At 43.4% G+C, this 14,938-nt stretch overlaps 1 protein-coding gene across 7 annotated transcripts in view; it reads left to right on the forward strand.

Moving 5' to 3' along the window:
* Positions 1–14,938, forward strand: part of DMD (dystrophin) — a 6,826,337-nt gene that overhangs the window by 4,622,158 nt on the left and 2,189,241 nt on the right. For all 7 annotated transcript variants that reach the window (XM_078657819.1, XM_078657824.1, XM_078657821.1 and 4 more), the window contains exon 53: positions 2,324–2,535. In XM_078657819.1, the coding sequence (XP_078513945.1) occupies positions 2,324–2,535 (212 nt within the window). The remainder of the gene's footprint in view (positions 1–2,323; positions 2,536–14,938) is intronic.

Below are 14,938 nucleotides of genomic sequence, written 5' to 3' on the forward strand. Positions count from 1 at the left end.
AACCTCACTAGTGACTCCAATGGTCAGTTGACAGACCTTCTGTTGGAGCTACAGGGACCATCAGACTTGTAATCAGAGCCTTAGTGGGTAGAAGTGCCACCCACCTCTTTAGGAGGTATTTTTTATGTAGTGAGGGTGGTGGTCTCTGGATGGGCAGTTGTGTCAGTGGTGCTAATGGTATCTTAACTTGTGACTTATATTAGTGGTAGCCTGACCATTCTCTATTTATGCTGCCTCTAGAGTGTCTTTATGACCGTTTAGGTCTTCCTACTGACTCACAGCATCTGGGCTTGAAAAAGCCACAAGACAGGAAAATTGTTATAACCCCCAGTTCGAAACTGAGCTTTGTAAAACACATACCCGGCTTGACTTTTGGACTGGCAGTTCTGTGTCCCAAAAATTACTTAATTTTAATGTAATTTCTTTTATTCTTGTTTTTTATTCTTTTCCGACTAAGCCAAGTCTGTGAGCAAATATTATATGCTATTGAGTAGTTGATAATAACATTTTTACAACCGGCCATTAAGACATTATACATCATGTTAGGTACATGACACAGGCACATGCTCACTTTGTGTAAAAATATTAAAAACAACATTAAAGTATTATAAGCATATCATTTACATTTTTGTCATAGTCATTCGTCAATTTAACATTAGTTTACAAACGCAGATTTAAAATTATTAGTTGGCCTGTGAGAAATGTTAACTACACTGGCGTAATTTAAGTAATTCTTGAATTTTTCAATAAGCCAAATTCCCCAAATTACTTGAAATTTCGCATTTTGCAATTTTATAAAATTGTTGCACACAACAGACCAGTTCTCAAAGAAATGTTCTTGCCAAGAGACATTTTTTGCTAAAATGAGTCTCCTGCTTGTAACTCACAAGACATTTATTTTACCCAAAGTGCACTCTCGCGTGAAAAATGTCATGCAAGATACCATCAAACCACATTTTGCTCTAAAAGCAAAATGTTGTAATGGTATTTTATGAACTTTCTTCGGGAAAATAGGTGAATCTACAAGGACTGAACCACAATATGTCACATTTGTTAAAAGGAATTCTAAACAATTATATTCCGATCAAACATTGGGTCTGATAAAAAGTTATTATCTTGGTGGCAATTACAATCCAATTCAACTCCAAGTCAATAGGCTCAACACCATGCACTTGGCAATTCACAATATCTGGTTCTACCAGCCGGGATGCTCTTCAATGAATCTCCACTTTGTCGAGTCCTAAACTTTAAATATGCACCAGTTAAGAGCTTGATAGGAAACCATAACACAGAAACATATAATTTCCCTGCAGAGATTTCCATTCCGTGAACGTGAACTGGGCCAGAAGAGGAGAGAGGAAGCAAAAAAATAAAAATATGGACCGTTGCAAATGAGTTAACATTGCAGCTGTCTTCATGAATCCAAAACATCAAAGTGTTTGTAAATATGTGGTGGTATTTTCAAATGATTGGAAGCTTTTCATTTTTATTTATTTTTTGTTTTTACTGAAACGGTTTATGGGATTTGTTTTAAAGCGGCAATAAGCTTAATTTAAAATAAAGTAAGTAAATACAATTTATGTAGTAAATAACCAGAAATGCACCTGATGCTCATGTTGAGACAATTATACTTTTTTTATTACCCAACTCTGAGGTTTTTATCAGCATCCGAAGCATGATTGGCTGAGTTTATCCTCCTGCGGTTCATACCTGTAAACTACAGATTACACACACATCTTTTTAGTTGGCTGTCACCCCACATAACAATCTTATTATATCATTATAAAGAACCACAAGTAATGGTTTACATCATTGGGATCCTCAAGTGCGTTGGGTTAACTAAATGCTTCAAATGCCTTTTGAAAAATATCAAAATGGGAAGTCATAGGATTTTTTTTTCAAATATCCTGGGGCAGATTGCAAGCCACTCGCGCCACTTTTGCGTCACTTTTAACTGGGAAAAGTGACGCAAAAGTGGCGCAAGGGGCTTATAAATATGCCCCCCTTTATTTAAGCCAAATAGCCTGTCAAACTTGTTAATCATTAATATCATGAACATTACAAAATGTATGGTCAGAAAGTCTCAAACTCCTTTCGGCACGGAGCTGACGATATAGTTATGGTTGGGTGGTAAGTCTTTCTAAACCTGACGTAAAACTGGCCCTAAATGAAATTCTACTAGAAATTAAGGTGTCTTTTTTCACCTATTTATTTGCTATTATATTTACGTAAAAAACCTGAATATTAAGCTCTGCATCATGTGAAATATTGTTCCCAGCATATTCTTGTTATTGTTATCACATTTGTATGCTTTTGATTTCAGTTGAAAAGATACTCAACCAATGGGAAGATGTCCAGGCCCACCTGCAGAACCGGAGGCAACAGCTGAACGACATGTTAAGGGACTCAGCACAGTGGTTGGAGGCCAAAAAAGAAGCAGATCAGGTTTTAGAAAAGGCAAAAACAAGACTTGATTCATGGAAAGAAATTTCCTACAAAGTAGAGGATTTGAAAAAACAAAATGCAGAACTTAAGGTGGGTACAACAGTTAGCCTTTCTGTTCTTTTTGGGTTTTTTGCAAATCATAATTTTATCATGCTGGTAAGCAAAAGCAGAATGTTATTTAGGAATTGGATAGAACCAAAGTGCAGTATCAAAGTATACTAGAAATGTAAAACGGTAAAAATGGAATGGTCCATATTAAATACTGGGTAAGCTGGGATTTTTATCAAGATTTTCCTACCCATCTCTAGAATCCCAAATCCGGTCGACTGAACTTTTTCCCTGTTCTAGAAGTATAAAGGAAGATCTTGCATTCATAACTTAAACACTTCCAAATAAATCCAAATGAACTCAAAGGACCACTGACTACCACTGAAAATTTTAAAGATTTATTACAAAGCCAAAAATAGTTCAACATACAAACATCTCAATAAAAGGTTAAGAAAATAAACAGGCACTAATACAAACATAATTCTACACAAGATCCTTAAACGACTCAGGATAAAAAAACAAAGTTAACTCGAGTAACATCAAGCAACCGAGAACAGTCCCAGCTTGAAGTCGGGACTGCATTTACAAAAGAAAAGGAAATGGTTAGTCTGTCCCTACTCTACCCGAAAGTGGCATCCCTACATAGCATTCCCCTCAGACAAGAGTAAGGTGTCAGCAGTGAAGACTTCCAAAGAAGTACTGTGTCTTTTGGCTAAGCAGATAATCTACCATTGAGCTTGTTCTAAGATGATCCTTCTACACTTCACTCTACCTAAGTTCCCAAGACGCTCACTCTACAGCTTACTATATCCTGCTTTGTCAAACCCCTCTCAGAATCTGCTCTCCACCCTCAGTGCTATCCCTAATACAAAATCCCAAAATCAGTCGACACGCCCAGAGGTACGCCCCTCTGGCAGGTGAAGATCTTCAGAGTTTTCCAGCATGGCACCTTTCCATCCAGCGTCCGTTGGTGTGTCCTTGGGTCTCAGGCACCTTCTCGCTAAATGTTGCACTCCCAAATTCCTTGGCAGCTTTTCCTCCATCTGCGCCTACTATCCTAACTCTTAAACAATGGACTCTTTTACCTAACGAGCCTTGTGGCCTTGCACCTGCACGCTGAAATACATGGGAACATTTCTGCAATCATTCGAAGCTACAATTTCATATCTTACTGAGGACAGCTTTCCCCAAGGAGAAAATCACCTCTTCTCGACTAAGGCTAACAAAAAAAATATAGTTAGGCCTCTACGGCTTCAGCATGTCTCAGGCCTCTGCACTTTTAAATGCATATCTAACACAGCACAACATTGCATTCCACTATTATAACTCATTAATTCTACTTTCAATGTGAGCACTAGCTTCCATTTTAAAAAGCCTGTATTAATTCATTCAGTATTAAACACATATTTCAAAACATTTCATTAGCAATACGACATTTCTCATGCGGTTACATTTCTGCATTAGGCAACACTGCATTTCGATTAAGCCCATTAGTCTCTGATTAATAAACACATATTTCATGCTGTTTCTCAGCCTAATGTTACATCTCTATACTACATTAGTAGGTCCTCTAAATATGCGGGTGCTGACTACTTGGGACTATAATGCACCCCTACAAATTTCGAAATAACATGGCGCTCTCTCAATACTGATAGTAGAAAAAAGGGTAAACACTTTAAGATTCAGCGAAACCAGATGGGGAACTGCATTTTTTCTTGAAAATAATATGTGGATGATGCCTTCCTAAACTCAAATATACTATTTACAGATTTATACTAGGAAACAAATTCAATTTATAACTGAATGTGCAGAATGACTATAAACTTGATCATACATACTTATACCTAAGCTTACGGTGTAGCATAAGATAATACCTTTCCATTAAGGACTCTAAGGAAAAGGGCATGCTTGCGCATCCCTTCATTCATTTATTCATACATCAAGCAAATGTCTCTACTGTGCATAAAGCAGGTTTTGGCGTGGTAATCACTGATATGACTCAGAAAGCGAAAAGGTAAGATTTAACTTCACAGTATTCAGTGGAAGATGGATGTGATCACACTGTGATGCTAGCACAAAGGGCTTTTGAGAATTTGGCGTGGAGGGTGTGTGAGCAAGGTCGTACTCAGATGTTGGAAAAACACAATGATCATTGGGACTTTGCATTTATTTATAGGAGTTCTGTTAAGATTATAAAAACAAGCTGAAACACCTGTCACTGAAATAAGTGTATGTTTCCCTCTCGTTTGTACATTTAGACAGAGTTGACTATTTTTATCAATTTTTTAGGGATATCCCCACGTTTCCAATTCACTCTTTTTTTGTGCTGTTTTTCTTTATTTCATACACTGCGCTGCTATGCACTTTTTCTTCTATTCCTTCAGCATATTAACCTCTTCCACTGTACTCTTTTCTTTCTAACTTTAATGTTCATCGTTATTTGTCCAGTATCCACTATTAACCACTCTTTTTCTGTGGGATAAGGTAATACAAAGCCATCTCGCTTCTCTGTCCGGTTCTCCATCTCTGAAATATTTTTTGACTTACTACACGTGTCTTTCATATTTTGCCCCTCAACCTCTTCCTATCTCCTCTTGTCATTATGTTAATCTGATAGTAAGATGCCTTCTTTGCTGCTTCGGGCCACCCCACTCTGTAAATATCTATCATCCTCCAGGCAAGGGTGTATTGAAACATCTTCTTTAATAACAAAACAGAAAGTAAGTACAATAAAGATTAACACCATAAGTAAGGCAAGCCTCCTGCAGGCAAGTGTGTAGTGATTGGGGCCAAGACGTAGCAATGGAATCACACATGGGGCAGATTTACAAGTCCCTTTCGACATTTTTACGACACCGTTGCATCACTTCTGTGACGCAGCGTCATCATAAACCATGCGCCACTATGCGACAGATTTGCAACGTGATGCATCTAGTGAGATACGTCACGTTTTAAAGCCCTGCGCTACAGTATACCTGCATCAGGTATAATGTATGCAGGGTGGGTGTTCTGTCGCTAGGAAGCCCCGTAAAATTGACGCAGTGAAATCTACAAGATTTCACCGAGTCACTTTTACGTACCCGCTGCGTCAAAACCTTATGCCTGCTTGTAGCAAGCATAAGGGGTGACGCAGCACAGCAAGTATAGACTGGCCCTGAGCAGTGCTGGATTTGCGTCGCGCTTGTGACACGATTCCAGCACTGCGTCACCTACACGCTGACAGATGCGTCATGCATCTGTCTCTCCTTGCGCCATGGTGTGCCGCATTGTAAATGCAGCGCTTCCATTGTGGCGCAAGGGGTTCCTAACGTCACGCAACATAACTGGGGCATCCCTGCTGATCTGCAGGGATGTGCCAGTTATTGTAAATCTGCCCCATGATTGATGAAAAAAGTGATTATTAAATGCAATGAAAAGAAAGTAAGTGAGAGGCAAATGGAATGAGGATGGGAAAGAAGGAAAAGGAAAATTCAAAGAAGGGAAAAAAAGACTAAAACAAAGGATAGAAGTAACAAAAGAGTGTAAAGCAGGAAAGAAAGGTTGAAAAAGGAAAGGAACACTGTGCTCGTGGGCACACTTGCAGTGCACCTTCCTTGGAAGGGCCAGGATCGCATGCTGTCTCACTCATGTAGAGGCAATTGGGGGGTATTTTATGTTTCTGCCAATCCCTTGCCTGCAAATGCTCGATCCCATTTATTTTTAATATAAAATAATAACTTCATTAAAAATGGTCTCGCTTATCTGGTTAAATTAAAGACAATTGCTTTAAAGCTCTATTTGTTTACACGGATATTATCACATGTGGAGAACATACAGAGAGAGCTATTGTACTTAACAGATATGGTGGTTACAATCAGTCATGAATTGCAGAATCTTAAAATGGTGCAAATATCGTCAGTTCCATACACAGTAGGGAAGAGTAAAAACTGTATCGTTACATATTGAGGAGTAATTTTTATCATGAAGGGGAAAGGATCGTGGGAAGGGGGCGTAGTACTGGGGGTATGTAGGTTATGGGGTAGGATATCAATTGGTAAAGACAACTTTTTAGTTTAACTTTTTCTCAGTTTCCCTTTTATCTGCTATTTTCAAATGGACACAAACTGTGGATTTCATCACTTATTAGTTATCCCAAATAAATCGTCTTTCGTTTGCAGCAAACATCTATTTCATAAATGTATTGCAGGAGAAATAAGGAAATTAGGAGTTTACAAAGCACATTCTTTAGAGTAAATTCCTCTAAGTACAGAAGAGTTTCTGGCTGAACGTATTGTCTCTTTAATCTTTTTAAGAAGGTACAGTGATAACATGGTTCTAAACGTACCAAAGGTAAACTGGCAGAAGAAGAGATTAAGACGTTGTTTGTTTGTTGGAATAGATGCCCGAAGTATGACAGACATTCACACAGATGCATGTTCACTATGCCACAGGAGAAGGGCGGGTCTTCCTCTAGGGCTGAGGAGTGTCGCCTCACTGCTTTCTCGCAGTGCGAGAAGGAGAAACATAAAATGATAATAACTAACATTTTATGTTTCTGCTTCTCGAACTGCGAGAAAGCAGAAAGGTTTGGTTGCGGGCAGGCGGCGCTGCTGATCGAGCAGGGGAGGAGTGGTGTGCCCACTCCTAAAGGGGTGCAATGACTGTTTATTCGGCCCTCTGGCGCCACCCAAACCAGTCATGCGCACTCTGCCCTTTCTCCATGCAGGCTGCAAGGCAGCCTAAATGGAGAAAATGGCCTCCCCGTAAGCCTCTGGATGGGCGGCGGCCCCACCAATCACAAAGCTGCAATCAATCACAACGCTGCCATTGCAGCATTGTGATTGGCTTAGGGGAGGGAGGCTGTCTGCTTCCTGTTCCTTTAAAATTATTAAATTACCCCCTTCCACCTGCGCCACCCTCCCTGCGCTACCCCCCACCCACGTTTAATGCTGGCCGCGAATGCACAGGAGTCAAGCTGACATGGCATAAAAGAGAAAAAGTTGTCTAGGGTTTCTTTGACTGGCAGCTCAGGCAGGACTGTTTCTATAGGAGCAGAAGAAAGACTGATTGTCATATGGCTCTAGTGTCATAGTGGGTGAAAAATGATGTAGTCCCATCAATTGCCAGACACTCAAATTAATTCAAACATTCCTTCCAATACTTTGTATTTATTTTAGTAGATACCCTACCCGCAGGAGGTATGCCCCATCGTTGGGTGCATGCTCACTGTGCCACTGAACATTATTGGTCAAAACTGGTCTGGGGTTGCTAGTAATCCGATCTGGACGCGATCAAGCCTGCCAAGTAGGGATACACTTTTCCTACTGTAGACTGATTTGCATATGGCTGGTCTCTTTTTGGAGTGGCATAGCTGGAACAACATTGTGGAATTGAATGCCGGCTTAGTAATTGCCAGTGGCAGAGATTCGTTCAACCATTCTTTCCATCACTTTGTTGTGTGTTGTAGTAGACACCCTACCTGTGATGTGTGTACCCTAATGTTGGGATACACTTTTCCTACTGTAGACTGATTTGCATATGGCTGGTCTCTTTTTGGAGTGGCATAGCTGGAACAACATTGTGGAATTTAATGCCGGCTTAGTGATTGCCAGTGGCAGAGATTCGTTCAACCATTCTTTCCATCACTTTGTTGTGTGTTGTAGTAGGCACCCTACCTGTGATGTGTGTACCCTAATGTTGGTCCCATGCTCATTGGGTCACAGGGCTCAAGCTATTACTTGCTGAAGAGGACTAAATAAAAAGAACAATTGATGGACAGAATGCAGAACAATGTCATACATTCCCCCCAGTACAGAGATCCGTGCCTAAATTCATCGTTTTTTTGCTCAACATGCCATTCCAGTTTGGATCCAGCCATATGCAAATCATTCTTGACCCTGCGCCCAATTGTAACAGTGCAGCCCGAACTGCAAGGCCAGTTCCTCCCTGGACTGGAAATAAGCATTGTAGCACCGGTTTTGGGCTTTCAACCCCCATCAGCCAGGATAGCTTGACTCTAGTGGCATAGAGAACACGAGAGCCACATCTTGGCATACCCGTCCCACTCGGGTGACAAATGTAAAAAGAACAATTGATGGACAGAATGCAGAACAATATCTTACATTCACCCCAGTACAGAGATATGGGCCTACAGCCATCATTTTTTTGCTCACCATGCCATTCCAGTTTGGACCCAGCCCGATGCAAATCAGTCTTACCCCTGCGCCCAATGGGATCAGTCCAGTCAGAACTGCCAGGCCAGGTCCTCCCTGGACTGGAAACAAGCATCCTATGACCGGTTTTGGGCTTTCAGCCCTCATCATCCAGGATAACTTGACTCCAGTGGCATGGAGAGCACGGGACAAACATCTGGGCATGCCCGTCCCATTCGGGGTGACAAATGCAAAAAGAACAATTGATGGACAGAATGCAGAACAATGTCATACATTCACCCCAGTACAGAGATCTGGGCCTAAATCCATCGGTTTTTTGCTCACCATGTCATTCCAGTTTGGACCCAGCCACATGCAAATCAGTCTTGACCCTGCACCCAGGCGTGAGTCCCTTGCTCACTTTGCCACTGGATTTAAGCAAGCCTGGCTGATGAAGTGTGTTACCCAGAAACCGGTCCCAGGATGCTTGTTTCCGGTTCAGGGGAGACCTGGCTTTGAAGTTTGGGCTGGACTGTCCCCATGAGGCACAGGGTCAAGACTGATTTGCATATAGCTGGGTCTGAACTGAGTTGGTGAAGTGAGCTAAAGAATGATGATGGATTAAACCCAGATCAGTGACTAGGGGTGAGTGTCTGAAAAGTTTCAGCCCTCCGTCCATCATCCTCTTGTGTTTGCTTTGTTAACCCTAAGTTGGCAGAGTGTGCCCAGACGTGGGTCCCTTGCTCACTTTGCCACTGGATTCAAGCTAGCCTGGCTGATGAAGGGTGTTACCCAGAAACCAGTCCCAGGATGCTTGTTTCCGGTTCAGGGAAGACCTCGCTTGGCAGTTCAGGCTGGACTTTTCCCATGAGGCACAGGGTTAAGACTGATTTACATATAGCTGGGTCTGACCTGAGGTGGTGAAGTGAGCTAAAGAATGATCATGGATTCAAACCAGATCTGTCACTGGGGTTGAGTGTCTGAAAAGTTTCAGTGCTCCGTCCATCATCCTCTTGTGTTTGTTTTGTTAGCCCTGAATTGGCAGTGTATGCCCAGACGTGGGTCCCTTGCTCACTTTGCCACTTGATTCATGCTAGCCTGGCTGATGAAGGGTGTTACCCAGAAAGTGGTCCCAGGATGCTTGTTTCCAGTTCACGGAAGACCTGGCTTGGCAGTTGGGGCTGGAATGTTCCCATGAGGCACAGGGTCAAGAATGATTTGCATATATCTGGGTCTGAGCTGAGGTGATGAAGTGAGCTAAAGAATGATGATGGATTCAACCCAGATCTGTGACTGGGGTTGAGTGTCTGAAAAGTTTCAGCGCTCCGTTCATCATCCTCTTGTGCTTGCTTTGTTTGCCTTAAGTTGGCAGGGTATGCCCAGACATTAGTCCCTCGCTCACTTTGCCACTGGATTCAAGCCAGCCTGGCTGATGAAGGGTGTTACCCTGAAACCGGTCCGAGGGTCAAGACTGACTTGCATATAGCTGGGTCGGAACTGAGGTGGTGAAGTGAGCTAAAGAATGATGATGGATTCAACCCAGATCTTTGACTGGGGGTGAGTGTCTGAAAAGTTTCAGTGCTCGGTCCATCATCCTCTTGTGTTTGAAGAGGACTAAGTAGGCTGACCTAGTGTGGGGCTTTTCGGGCAGCTTGTCTATGTATAGAGTGGCATAGTGGGCAAAAAAACAATGGAATGAAATGCAACCAAAGTGCTCATCCAAGGGCTAAGATAAACGCAAGCACTCCTTCCATCAGTTGTTTAATGGGATTATGAAGTTGCCAAAGGACACTTACAAAAATACATATAAACATCATGGTTGGTTGGCAATTGAAACATCAAGCTATGCCTAGTCAAATCAGCACATATTTTCCTTATCTAGCTATAATCATCATACAGGAACATATGAATGCAAACGTCACAAAAGGAACATGGACTGTTTTTTCAGGCGCTACTGTTGTGCAAGTTGAGTACACACAATGACAGTAGACCATTTAAATGACAAAAAAACAAATTGCACTGATAAGAAAACCTTGTTTACAAAGAGATTAAACATTCGAGATGATCATTGGCCGTCGGAGCCAATGAAAGTGAAAAGCACCTAAAATAACATTGAAGCTATCAGGCATTTGGTTAGTTTAATGACGTGCACATGGTAACTATTAGAACTGGGGGTCTCTAGTTGGCAGAGGTAGGTACCACTTTCCAAATAGGGACCCTTGCTTTAATTCAGGGTAAGGAGGAAAGACTCTTCAGATAGCCCCTGCTCACCCCCTTGGTAGCTTGGCACAGGCAGTCAGGCTTATTGAAGGCAATGTGCAAAGTATTTGCACCAACACTCACAGTAACACAGTGAAAACACCACAAACTGACTCCACAACAGTTTAGAAAAATAAAGGTATTTAATCTAAACTACACAAGACCAAAACAACAAAAATCCAACATACACAGTTCAAGAATATGGTTTCAAAAGTGTTCTTAAGTTTGCGTTAAAATAATCCACAGTTGCTTCACATTTTAGCCAACAGTACCTATAGATGCAGCAAAAAGTTCCAAGTGAAAAGCTGTAGCGTTGAAAAGCAAGCAATGTGTCACTCCTGAGACCCTGGGCAGGCGATGCGACAACCCCGCTGGATGCAGCGGGCATGTTGCGGGGACTCCGGTCTGTATGGGGAGGGATGCGATACCTTGCGTGGATTTCGGTGCACCGGTTTCGGTGGAAGCGGCTCGCAAAAGGTACGATGCGACGATCTTCGGGGCGGGGACGATCTCCGGTGTGGCGATGATGCGCGGCTCAGCGTCGATCTTCTACTCTCGCGGCCCCTTGATGCGATGGCTCTGCGACGACTCTTGCAGCAACATGATGCGGTCCGCAGGCAAGTGGTGCGACGATCAGGATTTTGTATTGCATAAGCCTGAATCTGGCTTGAATTGCTATGTCCGGGGGCTCTGCAGGGCACCAACCCACTCCTCATCATCTATGTCTCCTACATCCGCCGCCCAAGTCTGCTGAAGCTGTCCCATCAGGTCTGGGGAATTATTTATTAATTTTTGTTATATCACTGATATTCGTTTTTCAGGGATGGGGCCAGCTAGCAGTTTGTTGTCCGAAGGGGGGAATTCAGGGAGACAGGTACCCTATCGGATGTGCTTCCTGAGCACATTGCCGAGCTAATAACAGCGAATTCTCTGTGGGGGGAGAGGTCCAACTCCTGGCTAAGGATCTTGAATGAAAGCAAGAGCCCCTCTCCATACATCTCCGAGGTGTTTGAGCCCTATACTCTTCCAACCAGAAAACTCCTGCAGTCCCAAAACATCTCTCAGCTGTTCAATGTGCCACAGCTGGGTTATTGCCCTTAACTTGGATTGCCAACCTAGGTATCTGTTGGCCTCTGTCCAACACATCACCGTCGTCCTCGCTGTGTGTCGGCAATCCCAATTTCTTTTTGCCTGCATATAGGATCATTTTGTGGTTGCCGTCCGGCATGGATGATCGATCTACCCTGTATGCCGGCTCGTTACGGTCCGTGAATACCCAGTCATGAATCATCAGGAGCTGTGAGGCCCATTTAGTATCTCCTGATGTCCGGGATTGCTAGCCCACCTTTGTATATGCCTCTTTGTAGCTTGCTCAAGGCTATGCCTGACGCTCCCCCTGCCATAGCAGTGAGGTGCGTTCATGGGCTATTAGTTTAAAGAAATTTGGTGGAACCTGAAATGGTGTGTTCTGCAAGGCGTATCATAATCTTGGAAGGGACATCATCTTGCATAGTGCCCCCCTGCCCATAAGTGACAAAGGGAAGGTGCGCCAGTCTGCCACATCCGCCTGGAGGCCGAGTAATTGAGGGGTGAGGTTTGCTGTATGAATAAATGCTTGACTCTGGTGATAAAGACCCCTAGGTACTTGAAACCCAGTGGTGGTCCCAACAAGGGAAATAATAGTGACTAGTCCCAATTTATTTTGTATCCCACAAAGCTTCCGAAGAGTTAAAAAATATGCAGTATACTTGCTATATAAACATAAGGTCTGGAAAAATAGAGGACTATATCGGCTGCATATAGGGAGATTCGCTCCTCCTAGATGAAGGGATGCCCCATATCAGTGGACCTCCATGTATCCACACTGCCAGTGGTTCCAGAGCCAAAGCAAAAAAGAGGGGCGGCAAAGGGCATCCCTGCCTGGTGCCTCTGCCCAATGATATAACCTCGGAGTTCATACTGTTGACCTGCACCTTGGCTAATGTGGGCTGATATAGCAGTCTGACCCAGATACAGAACTTCGGGCCAAAACCTCACCAGGCTAAGTCAGCAAATAGATATGGCCAATTCCATACTATCGAGTGACATGGATGCGTCCAATGCCATCAATGCCATCAGTGCTGTCTGGTGGGTTTTAAACTCTTTGGTCATGTGCAGGACCCCGTACATATGGCACAGGTTAAGTCTGGTGCTCCTACGTGGCATAAAGCATGATTGATCTACATGTATAATATCTGGGAGGACTGCTGCCAGTCTAGTCGCTAGGGCTTTCGTGAGGACTTTTGCTTCTACGATTAGGAGGGAGATTGGTCTGTATGACCCGTTTTGTGGATCAATACTAACATGGCCATTCGTTGGTCTTCTCGGTGGGATCCTGTCTCCACCGCAGCTCGGAACATCTCTAACATTGACCCTGAGATTTTACTAGAGAGTCTGTTAAATAACTCTATCGGCAGCCCGTTGGGCATTCAGGCCTTCCCGGATTGCAATGAACCTAAGGCTGCCAATATCTCTTCCTCCGTCAATTTAGCCTCCAGAGTGTCCCTGACCTCATCCGACACCATCGGGACTGAGAACTCATTCAAGAGTTCCTCACAGTCTGAGTATGATCTTTTACTCCTGGGCTTATAGAGGTCCTCGTAATATGAGGTGAAGGCATTTGCTATTGCTGTGCTTGTGTTCTTTAGGGCTCCCTTCTGGTCTCTGACTCCCACCACCCAATATCTGTCTCTATCCCTCTTGTCCAGCCAAGCCAACAGCTTCGACGCCTTGTCTCCGACTTCATATATTTGTTGCTGCAAGCAAGCTGTTTCCTACCCGGTTTCTTAGGTCTTGCTGCTGCAATGCTAGTCTGTGTTGAGCTTCAGCTGGTGGATTTCCTATCACCTCCCCCTCCAGCCTTAGGATATCCTGTTCTATTGTCTTGCATTCTATTTGTGTCTCCTTTTCTTTCCCCCATCAGGGCTTGAGCCTGCTACCAAATTACTGTCTTAAATTCCTCCCGGAGAGTACATGGGGAGCAAACGGAGCTCCTATTTTTTTTGTAAGTATAACTCAGCCCCAGAGATCAATTTCTCTTTGATATCTTTGTCCTTCAAATACCAGGGCTCTAGTCTAGGATAGGTATTGGTGTGAATTGTCAGCCCCTCCAATGACATTCCCACAGGCAAGTGGTTTGTTATGCCCGCGCGAAATGTTCAGCGCCCTGAAAGCTCCCCACTTGATCATGTCTCATTAGCAGGTAATCAGTGCGGGATAGGGACCCATATTGTGCTGAGTAGTATGTGTATTGCTTTAATAGGGGGTTCTGAATTCTCCATATGTCTCTCAGGCCCAACGCGGAGGCGAAGTCAGGGAGGGTCCCCTCCCCCGTCTGGGGTCCAGCTAAGCTCAAGTGGTCCAGTTCAGGGTTCATCACATCGTTAATGTCCCAACTCACCAGGAGAATTCCCGGGGGCAGTTTTAAAAGCAGGGCACTAAATTGTGGAAGGACCATAGTATGCAAATTAGGCGGAACTTGGAGGGAGGTGCCTGATAGGACCATGTGACATCCTAACATGTCGGACCATATTGTCCTTGTCATTAGTGGCACTTGTTTCTGCATAAGGATGCCCACTCCCCGGAAGTTGGATGAAAAACCTAAGTGAGCTATTAGTTTGTACCAAATCAGTCCAAGGCCTTGTATTTATTCCACTTCAGGTGTGTCTCTTGCATTAGTATGAAATCGGGGAGGTGACGTTTAATGTGTTGCAGAACCAGGGTGTGTTTCATTTTGTTTCCCAGACCATTCACATTCCATTACCATATTCGTAGAGTTGCTTGTTTAGAGGTACTCGTTAGTGGTTGTTAATTCAATCTCAGTGTCCCAGCCCATCAGGGAGAAGGTATCAATAGGTCTCACAGTACATTTACTGGTATATTAATGAGCATAACTGTGCACCCAAAGAAAACACACAATGAAAACCCTGTTTACCCCCTCCAAGCTTCCCTGCTTAATGAGAGAGAAAAAAACAACACCCCAACGTGCAGAATGCCTGTTGCCAAAACTGTGCATT

This window comes from Lissotriton helveticus, chromosome 8 (genome assembly GCF_964261635.1).
Source record: "Lissotriton helveticus chromosome 8, aLisHel1.1, whole genome shotgun sequence".
Lineage (NCBI taxonomy): Eukaryota > Metazoa > Chordata > Amphibia > Caudata > Salamandridae > Lissotriton > Lissotriton helveticus.